The following is a 23,943-nucleotide window of genomic DNA, read 5'->3' on the forward strand; positions in this document are numbered from 1 at the left end:
AAAAAGTCAGTCTACCTTCAAATGAAGTTTTGCTGCAGTTAATTGTTTTTCATATTACGAACATGTATTGAATACTTATTACATGCCAGACACTGTTCCAGGACTGGTAACCAAATTGGATGTATTTCTGCTCTCTTAGAAGTTATTGGGGCGCCTGGGTGGCTCAGTGGGTTAAGCCTCTGCCTTCGGCTCGGGTCATGATCTTAGGGTCTTGGGATCGAGCCCTGCATTGGACTTTCTGCTCAGCGGGGAGCCTGCTTCCTCCACTCTCTCTGCCTGCCTCTCTGCCTACTCGTGATCTCTCTGTCCAATAAATAAAATCTTAAAAAAAAAAAAAAACTTAGTGTGTTAAAAATCTGTTAAATTATTTAAAAACTTCATTTATCTACCACTATGTGTAGATACACATAAACATACTAGATACATAGATGTGTGTGTTTGTGTTCAAAAAAGAGTAATTGTATTAAGCTTAGCAAACTAACTGTTTCCACATGGGCATTTGAATATGAAGCTTTTTTTTTTAAGATTTACTTATTTATTTTAGAGAGAGAGTGTGAGTAAGAACACAGGGGGAGGGCCAGAAGGAGAGGGTCTTCAAGCAGACTCCCTGCTGAGCACGGAGCCCGACGTGGGGCTGGATTTCACAACCCATGAGATCATGACCTGAGCTGCAACCAAGAGTTAAGTGTTCAGCTGACTCAGCCACCCAGGCGCCCCAGAAGCTGTATTTTAAAAGAAGAAAGGAAACTGACAATTTGGTGTATATGTTTTGGGGGTGCTGAGGGAGATAAGAAAATGAATTCAGGGAGCATTAATAGTGGGACAGAAGTAGCAGATGAAAACTCAGAGATAGGTGAATCAGAATTCAGTGTTCTCAGAAGTGATAGTAGAAGAAGCCACCAAAAATGTTAACAGCTTACGCAAAATGGGATTTTTTTCTCTCTTCTAAAAATAATCCAGAACTAGATATTCTAGGACTGATATGGCTCTTCGTGATGTCAGGGACCCAGGGGTCTTTCTGTCTTGTCGCTCCAGAGAGACTGAAAAATGTAATTTTTATCCCGGACAGCCATGTGCCCCAATTAAAGTTAGAGGATCTATCATTAAGGAAGGAGAGAATAAATATATGGGAAATTCAATAGTCCCTACTGTAGTGGTAAAGAAAAGAAGAAACTAATTAATCATGTTAATGCATGGTTGTCAGACTAAATGGAATAGAAAACATAAATTTGAATATGTTGAAAATGTGGACAGGTCATTGAGAGTTCATAAAGGACATAACGAAGAGTATTTGGAGATTTCGCTTCGGTACCACCGGCAACTAGGAACCACTGTAGGCCTTGGAGAACAGAAGGGGTGTTTAGCTTAGTCACAGAACTTTGCTTTCTTATTACTGAAAACAGCTGTTGGTGGAAGATAATTCTTATTGCTTTGTGTAGAAATGAAGGCCATACGAATTGGAGAGAAGCTCTGTAAGAGACAGTTGTTTTCAATCCAGCATCCTGCTCTAGGGTTATTGAAATGAGGGAAAGGTAATGTGTAAAGATAGAATATAGAGAGGAAATGGGGTAAGCAGATGATGTATTGGAGAAGAAAGAGAAATTGAAAGTGACTAACATTTCAGTTAGAGAGGCAAGTGATGGTATTACACAGGTGCATTTCCATCAGGAGGTATTTAAAGACATCTCTAAATTATTTAGTTATATTGAAATGTAAAGTTGAATCATTGCTAGAAATCTGATTCCCAGGCTTTAGGATCTAGAGCTGAAACAGCTGTGCCTAGCTTCTTTGTGGTAAATTAGCAAGGGGACATAGGTACTTTGGAGAAGGTGTTATGCACACATTACTACCTCTATCCCCTTTTTTCTATTCCTACATGTTTTCTCCAAGTTTTAATTGTGATAGGTGGCTTGGAAAGTTTTTGTTTAGGTAATTTTATTGCTTGAAGGAAGAGATGGACTGAATGATAACTATTGTTTGATGTACATGTACTCTTACTGCGAATTCATCTCCATGATGCCATCATTCACCAAAACTCCCTTTGAACATCTTTTTTAAAAAACAGACTGAAAGCTATCACTGGGCATAACCTCCAAGAGAACAGAAATACAAGAAAAACCCTATGTGCACAGTTACAACTCTTGCTTCTCTGAGCTGTAAGCATCAGTGTCGTGCCCTTACCTTAGAGGTGGTAACTATAAAAAGCTATCACCAGAGACACTGCTTACAACCAGACCAGCAAAGCATTAATTCCCTCTGTTGGTCATCTGATCTTCCATAAAAAGCTTCCATTTGCACACTGGTGTTATACTTTGCAATGGAACTTTACTTGTATTAGAGAAGGATTACTTTGGTCTGTGTTAAATGTAGTAGCACTCTATGTCATGGAAATGTTTCCCTAAAAATCATGTATATTTCCTGTTGGACCAAAAGTAAAACTTCAAAGTAGTTGTTATGATTTTATAAGCACAAACTCCAGTGTTAATGTTAACTTCCTACGGTGAACCTTGTACTAACAGAGTTGATGTGGAGTCATACTTGGTGGCCATATCACACACAGTCTAGATGGCAGGGCTTATGGTACAAATGGCAGTTCCTACTAAAACAGCTGCACTGATGAATGTCAAGCAGTGATTTTTTTCAACTTAAACAAGTGTACTATAAAGAAAATAATAAAACAGGGACGCCTGAGTGGCTCAGTTGGTTAAGCGGCTGTCTTCGGCTCGGGTCATGATCCCGGCGTCCTGGGATCAAGTCCCACATCGGGCTCCTTGCTCAGCAGGGAGCCTGTTTCTCCCTCTGCCTGCCTCTCTGCCTGTGCTCGCTCTCTCTGACAAAAAAAAAAAAAGAAAATAACAAAACAACAGTAGCTTCCATCTCTATCACCCTAACCCAACTGCCATTAACACCTTAGAATACTCACTTCCAGTCTGGTTCTTTTCCTTCTTCTTTTTATTTTATTTTTAAGTTATCTCTATACCAAATGGGGGGCCCAGACTCACAACCCCAAGATCAAGAGATCAAGAGTCACATGCTTTACCAACTGAGCCAGGCAAGTGCCCTTATTTTCTTTCTTTTATTTTTGTTTCAGAAAAAAATCACTCTATTCTTGTAAAAACAATACAGGCTCAAAAACACTAATGAATCAATATTTTTCAATCTCTTCACTCAGAAATAGCCATAACTCATGTCAGATGAGCATAAATTCTAGGCATCTTTCTGTGCATATATACATACAGAAAATGGATAACCGGAGAGAACTTATTTTTATAAAAATGGCATTGTACTAGATGCATTTTTTTTTTTTTTTTTTTTTTTACTAGAAGGTATTTTAGGTCTGCTTCTAGTGATGAGACTTACGAGAGGTTCCAGGAAACTCATTTATTGCATAGTAACCAAAGACTAAATGATGAACCATTGCAACATTTCTGGTCTCGCTAGGGGTATGGGAAATCTCCAAAGATCTTGCCTTCCAAAAATTTCAATTAATTAATTAATTTAATTGACTAAATAAGAACAGGACAGGTGAGTTAGAGTCAGAGTGACTTGGAGCTGGTGCCTGAAGGCCGTGCAGGTGTCCTTCGGGCTTGAATTGTTTAAGGGCACTTGTCAGTAGTTAAGAAAATGGTTTGGGGCCTGACTTGAGCATTGAGAAAGAAAGCCTGGGTTTGCTGTGCTGAACCAGACACTCCAGGTGGGACTGAGTGATTCAAGGCAGTTTTCTCTGCAAGAATAAAGACCAGTTCACAAGTTAGGTCCATAGGGTTCCCTCCAATTAAAATCAGGCAATGAGCTCACAATCTATATCACAAACCCAGGAAAAAATGAGTAGCTCCCCAAAGATTGTTGATAGTAGAGAGGCCAGATACATGACATAGAATAGCTACGCATTTAAATATCTAAATAAGCAAAGGATTAATCACGGTATTGATATGGAGAGGTGATGCATGTGTCAGAGAGAGGTATATGGAAAATCTCTACTTCTCAATTTTGTTGTAAACCTAACATTGCTCTGAAAAATAAAATCTTAAAAAGACATACATACAAGCAAAAGTGTCAAACTGCATTGATCCTTCTCTAAATTAATCCAGTTACTCAAATGTCAGTTATATATGCCATTGCCTGGCTCCTTGGGCCAAACCAAACTCTAAAACTTAAAAACTATTTTACTTAAAAACAAACAAAAAACGTCACGGGGAGCCTGGGTGGCTCAGTTGGTTAAGCGGCTGCCTTTTACTCAGGTCACGATCCCAGGGTCTCGTGATCAAGCCTTATATTGGACTCCCTGCTCAGCTTCTCCCTCTGTCTCTTCCCTGCTTGTGTTCTCTCTTGCAAATAAATAAATAAAATCTTTGGAAAAAAGATTATTAGGCATGCATATATTAACTTGAAAAATGGACACTTACAGAAATGAGAAAAACCATTGAAATAAAAAAACTTAATTTAGTGAACCGGAAGATCTGTCCAAAGGAAGGGGAAAACAGAAAAGCAGTGTTAAGACATAGAGGACACATCTGCAGGGAAATGGCTGTTACCCCGCCGGTGACCTCTCCTCTTCAGCTACTGTGGAGGCCAGATGACAATGATACAGCGTTTTCGAAGTGCTCAGAGAAAATAACAGCCTGTGATTATGTACCCAGCAAAACTGTCATTCAGAGATAAGGGTGAAATAGTCACTTACAGATAAATAAAAAAACCCAAGAGCTTACCACCAGGAGACCTTCATTAAAGGATATACTTGAAAAAGAAGGAAAATTATTCCAGAAGAATGGTTGGAAATGCAAGAGGGAGTGACTAACAAGTAATAAACTTGTATGTAAAATGAACACTTTCTGTGTAAAGTAGTAATGTCTAACTCTGGGGTTTGGAAAACAGACAAAAATAGTGGGTAGCCGTGGTCTGGAGGTTGGAAATGAGTCTACATAATTCAGTGTTCTAAGATCCTTATATTTTTTGAGAGAGGGGTAAGGATATTGTTTGACCTTCAGCTTTTTTTTTTTTTTTTTTTTTTTTAAGATTGTATTTATTTGTCAGAGACAGAGAGCACAAGCGGGAGCAATGGCAGGCAGAGGGAGAAGCAGGAGCCACATGCAGGAGTTGATCCTAGGACCCTGGGATCGTGACTTGAGCCGAAGGCAGACGCTTAACCAACTGAGCCACCCAGGTGTCCCAACCCTCAACTTGTTAAAGTAAATGTGCATGATAAACTTGAAAGGGTTAACACCAAAAGAAGAGAAATAGAGTACATAAGTTCCAAAGTAGTGAAAAAATAGAATGAGAAAATGTAAGTTTATAAAGAGGAAGAAGCAGTGCTCGCTTCGGCAGCACATAAATTATACTATAATATATATTTTATATATATATATAATATGTAAATATATAATATATAAAATAACATATTTATATGTTATACTAACATATAAAGAGGAAGAAACAGAAGGGCACCTGGGTGACTCAGTCAATTAAGCATCTGCCTTCCGCTCAGGTCATGATCTCAGGGTCCTGGGATCGAGCCCTGCATCGGGCTCCCTACTCTGCAGGGAGGTTGCTTCTCCCTCTCCCTCTGCCTGCCACTCCCCCTGCTTGTGTATGTGCACTCTCTCTCTCTCTCTCTCTCAGTCAAATAAATAAGACTTTAAAAAAAGTCTTAATAAATAAGACCTTAAAAAAAAAAGAGCAAGAAGCATAGATAAAGTAGGATAGATGGAAATAAAAAAGGTAAAATTGTAGAAATAAGTCCAAATATATTAATAATCATGATAAATGTCAGTGGATTAAACTCATCTTAAGGCAGAGATTATCAAACTGGGGGAAAAGAAATCCAGATATATGTGCATATAAGTCCACATAAAGGTTAAAAGCAAATGGGTAGAAAAAGATAAACCAGACATATACTAAAGAAAACTGGTATAACTATATTATATCAGATAAGGTAGAATTTAAAGCCAAAAGCATTATTAAGGACAACGATAACAGGCTTAAATCCCCAGGAAGATATAACACTTCTAAATGTGAGTATACCAAATAAAGTAACTTCAAAGTATATGGAGCAAAAAAAATGGTAGAACTACAGGAAGAGATTGAAACATATCCCATTATAGTAATGACTTTAAAGTCTCTCTCTGATAAATCAAGTGAATAAAACATCTTTTTAAAATATGGATTTTATAATTGATTGTATTATAAAGAAAGTCTTAACATTTCAGAGAATCTATGTTACACAGATCCCTTTTTCTAGAAAAAATGCAATTAAGTTTCAATTTTAAAAATGTAAATTAAAATTTTTCAGACACTTAAATGTGGAAGTATTCCTTTTAGAATCAGGTAGGAAAAAATGTTCCCATTCTCCTTGCTTCAGCTTTGTACTATCCCTAGCCATCACAATAAAATAAGTAAGAGAAATTAAAAGTAAAAGTATAGAAATGGAGGCAAAATGTATTTGCAGATAATAGGATCTTCATATAGAAAACTTGAAAGGATCTACAGACATATTAGAAATAGAGTTTTAGCAATACGGCTGACTATAAGTTCAAAATGTGTAAATCAAGTTATATTTTTATGTACCAGCATAAAACAGTAAACATTTTTAAAATACCATTTATAATAATAAAAAAATCATTATCTACTTAGGGATAAATCTTTAAAAAACTGTACAGGACCCGTACACTGAAAATTATAATACTTAACTGAAATACATTAAAGATGACCTATGTAAATAGAATGATATTCATGTTTGTTTATTGAAATACACAAAGATGTAAATACCAATTCTCTCCAAATTATACAAATTTAGTGGCGGTTTTCCTCAAGCTTGGTAGTATTGATATTTTAAGTCAGATAATTCTTTGTTGTGCGTGCTGTGAAGGATACTTAGCATTATCCCTGGCCTCTACCCACCAGATGCTATTAGTACAGCTCCCTACCTGTTGTAAGAACCAAAACTGTCTGCAGATATTGTCAGATGTTTCCTGAGGGCCACAACTGCCCCCAGTTTGAGAACCACTGATCAGTGCAATTATAATCAAAATCCAAAGAGGATCTTAATTTGGGCTGATTCCCAAATTTATGTGGAAGTATCAAAAGGTCAAGAATATCCAAAACATTCCTGAAGGAGGATAAGTTGGAGGGCTTGCCTTTCTGGGTGACATGACTAAAGCAAGAGTCATCATGACAGTGTGGTATGGATGGAGGGATAGGCACGTGGGCCGGTGGAACAAACCTGTAGAGCCCAGCAAACAGACTGTGCAACTAGGTTATCTTAGTATATGACAGAAGCGGTGTTCCACACTGGTGGGGAGAGGATGAACTGCTTCATACATAATTCTGGTGCAATTATTTATTCATATTGAAAAAAATAAAAATTGGGTCTCTACTTCATATGCACAAAAACAAATTCTAGAGGAATTAAAGACTTAAAGGAGAAAAAAAAGATGTTGAAGTGTTTTGAAGAAAATAAAGGGGAATATCTTTTTTACATTGGGATAGGGAAGGATTTCTTAAACATAACTGAAAAAGTGCCAACTATTAAAAAAGCATTTGTAAGTTTTACTCTTGTGGTAGGGAAAATTCTGAGAATAAGCCCCAATGACCCTTGTCTTTATATAATCCCCTCCCCTTTGAGAGGTGGGCATTACCTGTGGATGATTACCTCCCATTATTATGTTACATTATATGTCAAAACAGCCATCAAAAAGAGTGAAATCTTGCCATTTGCAATGACGTGGATGGAACTAGAGAGTATTTTGCTAAACAAAATGTCAATCAGAGAAAAATATCATGATTTCACTCATATGTGGAATTTAAGAAACAAAACAGATGAACATGGGGAAGGAAAGGAAAAATAAGATAAAACCAGAGAGGAAGACAAACCATAGGAGACTCTTACCTATAAGAAACTGAGGGTTGCTGGGGGGAAGGTGGGGGGAGGAGTGGAGTAATGGGGGATGGGCATTAAGGAGGGCACGTGATGGAATGACCACTGGGTGTTATATGCAACTGATGAATTACTAAATTCTACATCTGAAGCTAATAATACACTATATGTTAATTTATTCTAAGTAAACAATAGAATAAAAATAATGGATAGCCTTTGTTTACTGGTGTAAAATGCCTACCATTTTGTAGTCATTTTCCATTAAACAAATTTTCTAATAAAGCCACTTAACATTCCAAAAAAGGGGGAGGGAATGTCCAGATGAGCTTAATCCAATCACACACCATTTAAAAGCAGAGTTTTCCCCAGGTGGCAGAAGAGGAAGTCACAGATTCCAGGTGTGAGAAGGATTTGATGCACCTTTACTGGGTTGAAAAGGAACTGGAGTGGTATCACTGGAGTGATAAGGAACACAAGTGGCTTCTAGAAGCTGAGAATGATCCCTGGTTGCCAGCCAGCAATGAAATGGGGACCTCAGTCCTACAACCACAAGGAAACCAAATTCTGCCAACACCCTGAATGATCTTGGAAGTGGATTGCTCCTCAGTCTTCAGAGAAGAGTCCAGCTTGGCTAACACCTTGATTTTGGCCTTGTGAAACCCACAGCAGAGGACCTGGCCAAGCCTGCCTGGACAGCTGAGCTATAGAATGGCAGCATAATAAATGGCCTTGTTCTAAGCCACTAAGTTTGTTGTAATTTTTGGCAGCAATGGAAAACTTCTAAAACTATGTTAAATTCTCTTCATCAAAAAACACCCTATAAGAAGTGAAGAAGACAGTCCCAAACTAGGAGAAAAATTTCTAACATATGTAAGTGACAAAGGATTATCCAGAATATATAAAGAATTTCTGCACATCGGTGAGAAAAGGACAGCCCAACGGAAAAAATAGGACGGAGCTATGGAAAGCATTTCCTAAAAAAAGAGGAGGAAACATGTAAGGCCAAGAAACACTGGAAAAAAAAAAAAGCTCAACCTTGTATTGTCATACAGTAGCAACAATTCTAAAATGAAATCTATGAAAATACACAATTTACAATAACTTCCCAAACCATCTAATGCCATATTGTGAGGAACATCCTTCTGTTCCTTGAAGTACATTCTCTTGTACATTTGGAGTCTATTTTTTGCATGCCATCTTCCTCCCCCTCTCTCTCCCTCTCTTGCTTCCCCCTCCCTTCCTCCTCCTCTTTTCCTCTTTTCCCCCTGGAATGTGTTTGTGGAGTTGCCAGGTCTCTTCCCATCTTGCTGATGCTCTGCAGCTCTCGCTAGGCAGTGTGTTTGAAGGCAGTGAGGAGTTAAGAGTTAAACACTTGGGTCCTGGCACTTTACTGACCAGACTTGAATCCTGTCGCAGTCTGTGTGGACTGTGTGCCCCTGAACATGCAAGCTTTTGTAGCACAATGTAAAATGAGGATAATACGGTTTCCATCCACAGAGTTGTCTTAAGTAAAAGAGGAGATCCAGGGACAGCACCGTCATATTCAGCAGTTACAGGCTCAGACACACTGAGTGATTTCTTCACTCTTCCCACCATGTTTGAGACCAATTTGTTTTCTCCACCGAGCTGTGGTTTTTGTGCTGTTTCTTATTTTAGCCATTTTCTGCAGCAGTGAGGAAGGGAAGCCTTCATGAGGCCTTACATGATCTTGTTTAGAACACCTGGGCTCTGCTCTGTCCTCTGAACATTTTGTGCAGGATCCCGCTCATCCTGTCTAGCTGGGAAATGTGTCCTGCTGCCCTGGGGCGGGGAGATGCTCTTGAACTTCAGATCATCCACGCAATTCAGTGTGAAACTGTAGCTTTCACTTCCATGAAAGTGTCAGCATCTGTATTTACTCACCCTGGTACACCTCTTTTTTTTCCCTTTACCAATTTCCACCTCTTCTCAGTCACAAGGAGTAAGAAAAGCATTGTCCACTCAGTTCTCCTTGTTCTAGACATGTGGATAGTGACAAGAAATCTCAGAATCTTTTTTTTTTAAAGGATTTTATTTATTCATTTGTCAGAGAGAGAGAGAAAAAGGAGAGCGGGTGGTAGGCAGAGGGAGAAGCGAGCTCCCCTGCTGAGCAAGGGCCCCAAAGCAGGACTCTATCCAAGGACCTTGAGATCATGACTCGAGCCAAAGGCAGATGCTTAATGGACTGAGCCCCCTGCCCCAGGCGTCCCTGAGAAATCTCAGAATCTGATCAACTCATCGCTATCACATTTGGGGGACAGGGGATGCTTTCTTTGGCCACCAGTCATTTTCCTTTTAAAAATTTTTGGTTGTATCTGTTTTCGTGATCTGGGATCATGACCTGAGCCGAAGGCAGAGGCTTCAACCCACTGAGCCACCCAGGCGCCCCTGTTGTGCATTTTTTTAAAATTAGTTTTGACTTTTTTAAAACTTCTTAAGTTTTAGGTGATGGAAATATGTGTTTCGAAGGCAGTAAAGATGGGGTGCCGTTTCAGTGTGCTGTCTTAACCTAGGAGCCAGCCCTGAACACTTAATCCTGCTTGTGTAGTGACTGTGCTCCTCGTCTCTGTGGCTGAGCTCTTAACGCGGTCTGGGCGTTTTCCCGTTCCCAGTTATTCCTAAGTAAGAACTACTGGCAGTGTCTCAAATTTTGTATGCTATTGTTAGCAAAACACAGAAATAAAATTGCCTTAACTCCCTTTTTAGGATCTCCTGCAACAAAAGTTTGTCTTTTCTCACCTTTTCTCATCTACCAATTTAAAATTTGATTTTTAAAATTGCTTAAACATCTCTGCTTTCTTATTCTTTGTATTTTCATTGGAGGAAAAAAAAGAAGTCTTTTCTCCGCTAATCTCAAAATTCGCCTTTCAAAAAAGATTTATAATACTCACACTCTACCTCCAATCTCTCTGCAGCATTTCTCAGGGTCTGCATGTGGGGTCTGCTGTGGACTTTGTGGTGCCCCCCAGACCCCGTCTCCCAGATCAAGGCACTCATTCCCTCCGCTGCTGCTGGGAGGGTGGGCGGCTGAGGGGGTCTCAGCTCAGTCCTTCTCTAGGAATTCCTAACAGTTGAAGGGAACCTTTTGGCTCAAGGTCACAGTCTCTTCCTGAGGGAAATGACATCCAGTGGCCCATGGTTGTGGCTGGGCTACTCTCTTGCTTCAAGGCAGGACCACAGTGAAGAGCCATCCCAGCTCCACAGCTCCTGGCGGATGGGTCACGGCCTCTGCTGCAGCCACGTGACAGATGAGTTTCTCCCTTGGCCCGGTCCTGCCTTCCACGCTCCTCACTGGTCCTGATACAGAAGGCGCTCACTCCCTAGTGCATCTCCCTCACACAAACTTGAGCCTTGGGATCTGCTTCCTGGGGAACCCAACCTATGACAATGGCTTTTCCTCGAGGTTTAAAACATGGGAGTATCATAATATGTGTGTGTCCACGAGGAAAGAGAATTATAAAGCAAATGGAGCAAAACGTTAACAATGGTAAACCTAGATGAAGAGTATTTGGGAGTTCTGTGTAGTCTTCTAGCAGCAATGTTTCCATAAGTTTGAAATCATTACGAAATGGAAGTTTAAAAAATTAGAACAAACATCAATTACTTGAAGATGCTTAAGTGCAATTATGCTCCAAGACAGCGAAGTTGTTAAGGTTCCAAACTCATGATTCTGCAAAAGTTAGATATAAAGATAATCACCACGAGACTTCCCCATCTTATCAGTTCATCAGCCCACGGAGTATTTTCTTTGGTAGATGCGTTTTCTTTTTAAAGCTGATTTTGTTAAGTAAATGACTTATCTTACACCTGAAAGGATGCTGTCAATACGTAACAACACTATTTATTAGATTAAGTAATAAGTGGAGGAATTTGGGAATTTACTTAATTTGTGCCATATTTCGGTTCCAAAGTGTGCTCTGGCCTTGTTAATGTCTGATGGTTTGAATGTCAGTTTGCTATCTCATCTAAGAAATACAGGGCCTGCCAGTTCTGCGGTATTATCTGAGTTGCACAGGCTCACTGAAATCTACAGGCTCTCTCTCAATGGTTTCCTCCTGGCACCTCCAGCTTTGGTATCTAACCTCTCATCTTCGAATGACCCGATAGCATCACTGCCTCAGCACCTTCACTTTTCCCTCTGGGGTTTCATATTTGCACATGAGTCCCCCTGGCTTGTGACTTCACTGTCTCAACTGGTAAATAGCGTATGATACCAAAGGGCCTTCATTTCCACTAAGAAACTAAACTTGTGCTCTCGCCTTCCACTTGCTTGTGAAAATCCAGAAATAAATCTGGTGTAATCACCTAATTTAATTAAGCACACCTCACTTCCAGTGCTGTGCTGGTACTAAAAAAAAAAAGTCTCAATGAATTTCCATAGACTCACTATGTTCTAACTGCCTTCTTTCTTGTCCCTAGAAGATTATTTAATATAGGTTTAGAATATTTTAGCTGTTTAGCCTAAAATGTACCTCTAAATATTCAAGATTTTTTTTCTTTCACAGTTCTTGCTGTCCTTCAGTTTTCTTCACACTTTAATTCAAAGTTAACTTCCTGCAATTGTTATTAATCTACCTTTGTGATGTCTAAACCTAAGTCCATATCACTTGAAGGATAATTTTGTTGCTGAATATTCAAAGAGTGATCATAAAGGTAGTTCCTGATGAATCACATGAAAGTACAGAGATGATCTAAGCCTCAAACCACTACTGTTTGCCAGTATTCATTATAAAATCTCTGGGCCCCCAGAAAGCTCATTTTAATTATTCATTTTTATGTGACATTAGCAGAAGATGAAAAGTTAGAGCCATAAGCAAATTTCTTATTCTTTCTTCAGTGTCTTTGGCATGTATCATACTCCTTTTGCCCACGTAGCTCCTTCTACTTGGGATAATTTCTCATTCTACACTGATCAGGATCCTAGTCATCCTTCAAAGCCTTGTTCAAATTCTACTTCCTATATGAGGCACTTTCTGGTTAGTGCACACTGGGTTTTTTTTTCCTCCTTAGAATGCTTATTCCCAAAGTTAGTTAATTTAAGAAAGTTCGGCATGGTCTTCTTTTCTTTTCTTTTTTTTTTTTTAAGATTTTATTCATTTATTTGACAGAGATCACAAGCAGATGGAGAGGCAGGCAGAGAGAGAGAGAGGGAAGCAGGCTCCCTGCTTAGCAGAGAGCCCGATGCGGGACTCGATCCCAGGACCCTGAGATCATGACCCTAGCGGAAGGCAGCGGCCCAACCCACTGAGCCACCCAGGAGCCCCGGCAATTAGAGGTCTTATTTTCCTCTAATTGTTTCCCATTAAGTCTGTGTGTCAGTCTTATCTCCCAAGTCCGGCTATAAACTTTCTGAAGGCGAGGACCACCGTGTCTTAGACTGTTGGTTTTCAAGCTATTTTTCTTGCATAGCCCCTAAAGTGATTTTGAAAAATTAAATACCTCCTGCATTTTTTTTTAGGTTGCCATGTGAAGTTGTATCATAAGTCACTGCAAAGGACATAATTCAAAATATTGACATTAAGAACAAAAGAAAACAAAATGAAACGATTCTATGAGACTTTTAAGCGTAGTATCTAAAGGAACATAAACACTGTGTAACCGCTACCTGCAGCCATTCATTTGAAAAAACACAGTCTTTAACTGTTGGAAGCTTTACATCATGTAATTTCCTTTTCTCCTTGAATTCATATTTCTCCTCCATATCCCTCGCAGGATTTCATCCTAATAGAAAGTATTTCGATGCCTGGAAGTCTTCTTTACATCAAACATGTGTATAAATTGAAATTACATTTTCTAGGTCCAGAGGCTTTTAAGTGGTAAAATATTCTTTCTAGATTGATTTATCATTACAGTTACTTTTAGCACACAATTGATCAAAACCAAAACCACGTAAGTATATTATAACTTTTATAAATACTCAAAAAGAATACCATTTTATTGGAAATGCATGTTTCTGTGAGAAACCTATGAATATTACTTATTGCTGGAAGTAAGCAGGGTTCAGCATAAATTCTGTTTCTCTTTTACATTTTTATGGATGGAAATGCTAAGAAGACTTTTTCACATAAAATTGTAGGTGGGAATAGAAGGTGTTTTATTATAGCAACGTCAGTCAGTTCAATGAATTCCTTTTAAGTAATATTCCAGAATTATATAGTAATTTATTATAAAAATGGTTTTCATCTCTTGTCAGCTGTTGACTTGATTAGGTCTGTCTTCAGTGTTGTTGAAAGCAAAGAAATGGAGACAACCCTCATAGAAAAAGATTTGTTAAACAGTCATTAGGAGTAATGGACTTTCTCAGTTTCGGGGAATAATATCAAAAAAACCTTTACTAAAATTTATCAGATTATTAATTATTGCCAGTTACACTTTAACACAATATACTCACAAAGTGTGAAAAAGAAAAACATTCATTGTGGAACATGGGTCAGTATAACAATTTTTGAGATAATTATTATTTCATATGCTTTAAATATGTCTCAGCTGTTCTTCAGAACTACAGATCTCGTTCATTCCACTTTTGGAAAATATTGACCATACTTACCTAGTTGGCAAAGCCGGCCCTTATTGTCAAAATGGTCTGCCAGATCAGATTTCAACTTTCTTTCAGAAAACCTCTTACTTCATTCAAATAAACATCACTGTGATTGCACTCAAGTTCTTGAATTCTTCTCCTAGGGGAGATGGCTAAGGTGTGGAGCCTTGTTGTAAGTCTGTCGCGTTGATGAAAGAAGGTGCCCCGTCTCCCATGCTTGTGCTTTCCTTCTGTCCTCCTCAGAAATGATGCATTTTTGGACAACAGTTGAGGGATGAAAAGCACAGGACATTAAATGAAATTTGTCAACTGTCCTGCTCTTCCATACTGTAGTAGATCTGAATACCAAACACCCCAGTATGGACCAAAATACTGTGCTATTTATGTCCTGCTTTGCCATTAAGAGAAATAGGTGTAAAATAGGACAAATTTTGGAGCTTTACTTCGGGTTTTTCCTGCCTTGATTGAAGGAGGCTTCCCTACACCAGTCTTTTCTACTGTTGTTTGGTGTTTCGAGGTTCTAAGGGCGGCAGCATAAAGGAAGATGCATCGTAATAAGATGGGAAGAGGATGGGTCTGTCTGTGTAAAGTGAAAGGAAACGGACTATGAAAGGGGAAGAGGGAAGAACTGGCCTGATGTTTCCACACAGTCCCATTCTTAGGCAGATCAGTTTTTGGAAAGAGTATATATAAAAGTGGTAGATCTGGACATTGAGTCCTTTAAAACTATCTATGCTCACCTGGCCTTTGGGAAGTCTTTAAGTACCCCAGTGGTGTGCAAATACCGGTTTGAAGATCACTTCCTTACACTTCTTATTGTACCCAATAACATGCTGAGAGAGACTTGGCGGTAATACTTTGTTTACGCAGTAATTCAGATAGAAAGAAAGGAGGGAGGGGCGCCTGGGTGGCTCAGTGGGTTAAAGCCTCTGCTTTCAGCTTGGGTCATGATCCCAGGATCCTGGGATCGAGCCCCACATTGGGCTCTCTGCTCTGCGGGGAACCTGCTTCCTCCTCTCTCTCTCTGCCTCTCTGCCTACTTGTGATCTCTGTCAAATAAATAAATAAAAAGAAAGAAAGAAAGAAAGGAGGGGTGCGTGGGTGGCTCAGTCGGGTAAGCATCTGACTTGGTCTTGGCTCAGGTCATGATCTCAGGGTCCTGAGAATCTGTGACAGGCTCCATGTTGGGTGCAGAGCCCGCTTGGGATTCTCTCTCTCCCTACACCTTTGCCCCTCCCCACCCAGGAAAAGAAAAGGTAGAAAGGAAAATGGCAACTACAAAATCATTAAATTCAGTAAAAACATACAAGCAGAAATCTCCTATTTCACTGGCATAGCACGTTTAAAAATTTTTTAAATTTTGTTTAAAAGTGCTTTCTCATCATACAACCTACACCTCATATATGTGAACACTTGAAATTCACACTGCAGTAATAAAGTTCTTTTAAATATTAATTAGGACAATTCTAGTTGTCATTCCTGCTTTTGCTAAGGATAATTGTCAGACAATAATTTTCTATACTGTATTGTGCCTTATTTAAAAAAAATGTTTCAAATAATAAAGCATACAATAAAATTGTTGATGGGTAAAAAGGCTAGAATCAAAGTTATATTTTTAAATCGGCCTGAATTTGTCAATTATTATGAAGGGATAAACTGAAATGACCATCGGCCCATGAGGTACCTGCTGCAGACAAAATGGATCTTCAGAAGTAATTAGCTTAAAAATTGGGAGCTAACGTAAAAATGTTACTATCTTTTGCCAAAGTGAAATCTTAGCTTTATGTTGTTGACAGAAAACACTTCCAAGGCAGGAGTGAGACAAGAGCAGTGCCAAGACACTCAGTTGCCTAGTGGAACCGCGTTGTCCCAGGGAACACAACTGGTCAAGACTAATGCTTGGAAATCCACAGAGGTAAGTCACTTGCAGCCATTTCCTGTTGCTGCTCTAACAAATTACCACCAACCCAGGGCCTTAAATCAGCACAAATGTGTTATTTTACAGTTATGTAGGTTAGAAGTCTGACACGGGTCTCACTGGGCCCACATCCAGGCGTCTGCAGGCTGCATTCCTCTCTGGAGGCCCCAAGGGGAGAATCTGTCTCCTTGTCCTTTCCAGCTGCAGCTTCATGTGTTCTGAGAGAAATGGTGCTTGTCTTTGAACTTCATTTTTGTTGGCTTTTTTTTTTTTTTTTGCTATACACAATTTTAAATAAGAATAAGTTTAGATTATCGAAGTTTTCCTTTATAGCTGATCTTTTAAAAAACATCTTATTTGAGAAATTCTTTTTATGCCAATATAATAAAGATCTCTGACTTTTTCTTCTAAATGGACTCCTTGTGCCCTCTAGAATTTTATTATATAGCGTAAGATGGGTTTTATCGTCTTTGCACCCCTGTAGATAAATAATATTTTGGTTGTTGAACAGTCCATCTTTCTCTCCTCATCTAAAAAAAACTTTTTATTGTGAAATAAAATTATAGACTTGGAGGCAGCTGCGGCTATAGGTACGGAGTCCCAAGTACCCAGTACCCAGCGTCCCCCCCTCCCCCCGCTGGCATCGTCTGTGACTGTAGTACAAGTCACAGTATCGAAACAGAGATGGCCGTCGCTATGTTACTGCTGACTGACTGCAGGCCTTACTCAGTTTCCAAATTTTCAATTCAGTATTCAGTTTTTTAACCTGTGTTTATGTATGTGTGTTGGGGGGGCAGTTTCCTAAGCAATTTTATTCCAAGTATAGATTCATGTAACCAGCACCAGAATCAAGATCCAGAAGTGTTATGTCCACACAAAAGCAGTCAGTCCTGCTACCCACCCCGTCTCCTCCCCACCCCTTAACCACCTCATCCCCTGATAGCCCTTATCTCTTCTCCATCTCTATAGTTTTATTTCTAGAATGTTATGTAAATGGACCCAGACAATATACAACCTTTTGAGATAGTTTTTTTTTTCCACCACTCAATGTAATACTCTTGAGATCCATTCAGGCTGTGACGTTTTCATATCTCTAGGATAAATGTCTAAGGATGTGATTGCTGAGGGGTGTGGTAAGTGCATACTAAATTTGGTAAAAAAAAAAAAAAAAAAAAAGGTCCAACTGTTTTCTAGAGCAGCTATAACATTTTGCATTCCCACCAGCAGTGTATGAGAGCTCCAGTTTTCCTGTGTCCTCACCAACTTTTGCCATTACCATTTTTATTTTAGATATTCGAATAGGTCTGTGATGATACCTCATTGTGGTTTTAATTTGTGTTTCCCAAATAGCTAATGATGTCGAGCATTTTTTTCATGTGCTCCTTTGTACCATCATAACTTCTCTTTGGTGAAATGTATGTTCAGATCTTTTGCCCATTTTCTAACTGAACTGTTTGTTTATCACCATTGAGTTTTGAGAGTTCCTCGCATGTTCTGAATACCATCATGTTTCTGTTCGTGCTCTTATCCATGAAGATGTCCATCTTGTTTCTGAGCATGATCTGTGTCTTTAATTTTAACATTCGTATTTTCTTTGCCATTGCTGTGTGTTTAGGGAAGGTTGGTATCTCCAAAGTGTGAACTTACAGAACCATCTTGACTGGCAATCTGTTCAACTCAAGATTATTTGCAATTATCTCATTCGCTCATTTGTTTTTCTGTTTTATGTGTGTTTCTCCTTCTAAGGCAAGCTCCTTGAGAGTAGAAACCATTTTAGTCTTACTCGTTACTGAATCTTTATTTGCCAAATATTTGTTAATGAAGAAATGACTGAATAGTAGATGCTCCATATTAACTTCCCTCTCTCCCTTTCTTGTAAAAGAGGCTTATTTGGTCTTCCGCTTGGCCCGCCACTGTTCCAATGAGAGTGGCTGGAATTATTTATTGACCATTTGTTCCCAACCCTTTCCCGAACCCAGTTAGGTATTGGATTTACCTGATTTTCTAGTAGCTCAGAAAAGTACATAAAATTAAAATTTCACTGTTCCTTAATTGTATTGTAGCCCACAGACTGAAAATCTGTAGATTATGACGTGGGAAACAAAGGCAGAAGAAAAGTCATCAAATTTCCTTATTACTTATAGTCTATTGACAAGTCCTTGAAACAGGCAGAGTGACATTCCTCTAAGGACTCAGCTGCCTAAATGTTAATACTTTGCCAAGGGCAAAAGGTAATCTTAGCCCAACCTCCAGGACCCTGTAAGTCTACTTTAACATAAAGAGATTCCTTTGGAAACTTCCTTTACCTTTACCCTCCCACTCCCGCCCCCCCCATACATGTTGGCAATCATCTTCCAAGCATATGACCCACTGATATACATCTGAAGGGTCTCATGACTGAGGGTTTACTAAACAATAATAAATGACTTTCCCCAACAATAGTTAACCCCCTCAGGATCCTGGAAACCTTCCTTCCTAAATACCTGGGAGGCTTACACCATCCCTAACCCCCTCCCAACTTGAAAGTATATAATCGGCAGCTCCTCAAGACCCCAGTGCAGCTCTTTCTGCCCACGGGTCCTGTCCCCATGCTTTAATAAAACCACCTTTTTACACCAAAGATGTCTCAAGATTTCTTTCTTAGCTGTTGGCTTCAAACCCTAAAGTCTTTCCTATATCAGATTATTTTTAAAAATTTGACACTAAGTAAAATTGATTCTTAAATTTGAGACCAGTTTTATTTGCTGCTGCTGGCTTTTAAGGGAGAAAATAGACTTGAATAATCTTATATGCTTTGGACTCTAACAAAGGCATAAAATAGCACCTAGCTTTTTTGTATCAGTCTTCCAATCCTCATTATTACTGTTTTCTCTTACTTGAGAGGAACCACTATAACTGATTTACATCATTCAGCATCTTACATCAGTTAGCATGAAATGGTGCCCTTCTCTCAAAAGAAGTTTAAAGCTGGATTTTCCTTTTTCAATTCATTAGTTCTATATCTTGACACGATTCCATCATTCTATTGATAAGCATCTCCTCTTCTTACCGTCAGGAACATATGATGCAACCCAATATGTCCTCTTCAGAGGACATTTTTGTGGCAGAAGACAACACCTACCAGGCTGAACAGTAAAATCTAATTGTTGTTGCCAAAGGTACTACATCTACATTAAAATTCTCATGTTCTTAATAAGAATGAAATAGAAATGGCACTGTTGATTGCTTAGGCAGATGAAGGATGCTTAAAAATATCTTTTAAAAACTTTAAATAGAAACCTCTTTATTCTCTTTCTACAAATGAAAGAATGATCTAAAAGCAGTAAATAAAATTCTTAACAGAATAGGGCTTTCAAAAGCAGAACAGTGCTCGCCTGTGATACTTTCAAAACTAAGAAAAGCCTGCAAATGTATGACACTTAGACAAGGATATGTTTTCTCTCTGCATACTGTCCAGAAATTTTATTATTACATTTGCTAATTAATAAGGTTATATGTAGCTTTTCACCACCTTGAAAGACCTTCCTCTTTTCCTGTTTGAGGAGATTCAATAATAAGGGTTATGTTTGGTTTTTTTTTTTTTTTGGTCACAGTTGTTTCTATAGCAACAGATAGGGATGCTACAAATTGGTTCACACAAAATCAAAGCTGACCAAAGCCTTCAGTCTAGTTGTGAGTTGCTAAATTGCTAGTGATGGAAGATAAATGTTTATTTCCCACTGTCTCTGTTTATTATTTTGCTAAATGAAGAGTAAACAGTTTTTATCCTCAGATTTATTAGCATATCATTTATTATGTTTGCAAAAATTTGAACTCATCATAGCTGTTAGGGAAGTGGAAATTATACCCATTCTAATCATGTTAATCCATCATCTCTTTACTTATTTCCTGCGTCATTACTTCATGCTTAAAAGTCCTTTTTTATTTTCATGTTTGTATTTTTATTCTTTTTAAGTTGGAAGATAATTACAGGGAAAAGTTCAAATGATATGAAATGGTAATGAGTGAAAGTTTCTTCTTAATTCCGTGTACATCTTCTTTTCCCTTCCTCAGAGGCATCCATTACTAACTAGGTTCTTTGAGATTTGGGAGGGAAATTTTCTGTGTCCGAGCATTTCTTTAACCTAAAGGGATCTGTTCAGTATGTACTGCTCCGCAGTGTGCTGTGAACTAAGTGATACATCTTGGACATCTTTTTAAGTAATCGGTGTAATCATTGAATGTATATCGTCCCAGATCTTTTTTCGCTAAACTGTAGATTATGAATTCCTTTCTCTATCAGACGGTATAACTGCTGTATTCTTGATGCATAAATGAATCTTCATTTATTTCACCACCCCCTGAATATTTTTATGTTTTTGTCTATTGAAAGCAATGTTGAAATAATGGCTCTTATATACATTGATTATGATGTTGTCCTAAAAGTGGAGTTATTGAAAGGTTACATTTATTTTTCATTTTGAAAAGTCCTCCTAAACTGCCCTCCCCAGAGTTGCACCAGTTAACATCCACCAAAAACATATCCCCTCATCTTCACAAGTACTGAGTATTATCATCTTGTACATTTTTGTCAGTCTGAGAGGTGGGAAAAATTTGTTTTACTTTGTTCCATGATAATTATAGGTAAGATTAGAATAACTTTTCATGTGTTTATTGGGAATTTGTGTTTCTTTTTTATTATGAACTCTATTCATATCCTTTGCTCATTTTTTCTAGTTTCTTTTTTTCTTACCAGTTTCTTTTTCTCTTTTTTAAAGATTTTATTTATTTATTTGACAGAGGGACACAGTGAGAGAGGGAACACAAGCAGGGGGAGTGGGAGAGGGAGAAGCGGGCTTCCCACCAAGCACGGAACCTGATATGGGGCTCGATCCCAGGACCCAGAACCCCAGGACCTGAGCTGAAGGCAGAGGCTTACTGACTGAGCCACCCAGTGCCCCTTTCTTACCAGTTTCTAAGAGCTATTTGGCTATTAAGTGATTAGCCCATTGTCTGCTTCTTTATCTGTCTATTCATTTTCAGTTTTTCATTTGATTTTTTATTTTATGGCTTGATTTTTGATTTTTTTGTTTTGTTTTGTTTTTAGGCCTTTGTGAAAGGGGAGCACACTGCTCTTCCTTTGTTTCTTTTTTCCTCTCACACTGTGGTCACACTTCATTTCTGACAGCAGAGATGTGGGCTTTCCACACACCAAGCTATTCTCTGCTACACCAGCTGGGTATCCTGCCATTTAACTCATTTCTGACACTGTCTACCTGCAGATAGCATCAGATTTCACAGGCTGCTTGCACAGTCCCCAAAGCTCCCTTTCCCCCACCTCCCATTTCAGATACCTATTGCAAGCCCAGGGTTGTCTCCTGTACTTCGGACCCACCACTGGAAACTGGGATTCCCATCACCCCTTCCTTGGGTTTGAGCACTTGCTGGAACAGCTCACAGAACTCATAAAAATTTTTACTTACAGTTGCTGGTTTATTATATAATAAAGGACGCAGATGAATTGTCAGATGAAGAAATGCATAGGGTAAGGTCCAGAAGTTTCCCCAGTGCAAGAGTTGCTGTCCCCATGGAATTGGTCTATGTCACCCTCCTGGCATGTACTTATATTCACCAACCCAAAAGCACATTGAACCCCAAATATTTGGAATTTTCATGGTGGCTTCATCACATAGGCATGATTGATCCTTTACTCCATCTCCAGTATCTCTCCCCTTCCAGGAGGATGGGGTGTGGGACTGAAAGTTCCAGGCTTCTAATTATGGCTTGGTCTTTCCGATGACTGGTTCCTATCCTGAAGCTGTCTAGGAGCCCATCAAGAGTCACTTCATAGGGGGGCCTGGGTGGCTCAGTGGGTTACAGCCTCTGCCTTCAGCTCGGGTCATGATCCCAGGGTCCTGGGATCGAGCCCCGCATCGGGCTCTCTGCTCCATGGAGAGCCTCTTCCTCCTCTCTCTCTCTCTGCCTGCCTCTTTGCCTACTTGTGATCTCTGTCTGTCAAATAAATAAATAAAATCTTAAAAAAAAAAAAAAGAGTCACTTCATAGAACAAAATACGCTCTGATTGCCCTGAAAATTCCAATGGATTTAGGAGCTCTGTGTCAGGAACGAGGATCAAAGACCAAATATTAAAACAAAAGATACTCCTAGTGCTCTTACTACTTAGGAAATTACAAGATTTTAGGAGCTCTGTGCCAGGAACCGTAAACAAAACCTAAATATATATTTATTATACATCACACTATCACAGCCTTAAAGAAGTCTTCAATTTTTGTTAAAAGGTAATCAAATTTTCCTTTCCATTATTATGGCTTCTAGATTTTAAGTCATTGTTAGAAAGACCTTCTGTAGTCTAAGATTTTATTAAATATCACCCTGGCTTTTACTTATTTTTTTAGAAGATTTATTTATTTATTTTAGAGAAAGTTGGGAGAGAGGCACAGAAAGAGGGTGAGAGAGATTCAAGCAGGCTCGTGCTCAGCTCAGTATCATGACCCCAAGGTCAGAACCTGAGCCCAAACCGAGAGTCAGGTACTTAACACCAAGAGTCAGATGCTTAACCAACTGTGCCACCCAGGCACCCACCCCATCCTGGTTTTTTATCTAACAAGCTATTTTTTAGGTCAATTTTAGACTCACAGCAGAAGTGAATGGAAAGCAAGAAGCTGTTCCATATACCCCATGTGTACCCCCACCTGCCTCTGCCCCATATGACCTCCCGCACTATTAACAGCCACACCAAAGTGGTCATTTGTTATAATCAATTAACATAAATTAATGCTCATTACCATCCAAAGACCATAGTTCACACTAGGGTTCACTCTTGGTGTTGTATATTCTCTGGCTTTTGACAAATGTGTAATGTCCTATATCTACTATTATAGTATCACGGAGAATAGTTTCATTGTACTAAAAATCCTCTGCACTCCATCTGTTCATTCCTCTGCCTGCTAACCCCTGGCAACCACTGCTCCTTTTACTATCTCCTTAGTTTCGCCTTTTCCAAAGTCCTATGGTTGGATCATACAGTATGTAGCCTTTTCAAACTACTACTTTCATTTAGTAACGTACATTTAAGATTCCTCTATGTCTCTTCATGGCTTGACTGCTCATTTCTGTTTAAAACTGAATAATATGCCATGGTCTGATTATAAAGATTATTAACCCACTTACCTCTTGAAAGACATCTTGATTGCTTACAACTTTTGGCAATTATGAATAAAGCTACCGTGAACAATTGTGTGTAGGTTTTGTGTGTAGGTTTTGTGTAAGAACTCCTCTGTGTAAATACCAAGGGGTGCAATTGCTAGGTTGTGTGATAAGCGAATGTTTAGTTTTGTAAAAAACTGTCCTACTTCTTTTATGCTTTAATTTTAAAAAGCTATTTAAATGTTATCCATCAAAAATTTATTTGATGAATGGGGAGTGGTAAAGATTCACCTTTTAAACTGTATCTTTACAAATGATAATCAGTTGTCTCAATGTCACTTATTGAACAATCCATGTTTTCCCCATTGACTTGAATTGTGGTTTCTATTACATAATAAATTCCCATTTATGTTTAGGTCCATTCTTGGATTTTTCCATTTGTTTATATTA

The 23,943-nt window shown here is 38.8% G+C and overlaps 1 protein-coding gene across 1 annotated transcript in view; it reads left to right on the forward strand.

Moving 5' to 3' along the window:
• LOC111157446 (ENTH domain containing 1) overlaps nt 1-23,943 on the forward strand; it is a 101,622-nt gene that overhangs the window by 25,532 nt on the left and 52,147 nt on the right. Inside the window, exon 4 of the mRNA XM_022518848.1 lies at nt 16,226-16,344. Coding sequence (XP_022374556.1) covers nt 16,226-16,344 — 119 coding nt within the window. The remainder of the gene's footprint in view (nt 1-16,225; nt 16,345-23,943) is intronic.

The sequence above is a fragment of the Enhydra lutris genome, unplaced genomic scaffold, assembly GCF_002288905.1.
Source record: "Enhydra lutris kenyoni isolate GAN:26980312 unplaced genomic scaffold, ASM228890v2 scaffoldscaffold55, whole genome shotgun sequence".
Lineage (NCBI taxonomy): Eukaryota > Metazoa > Chordata > Mammalia > Carnivora > Mustelidae > Enhydra > Enhydra lutris.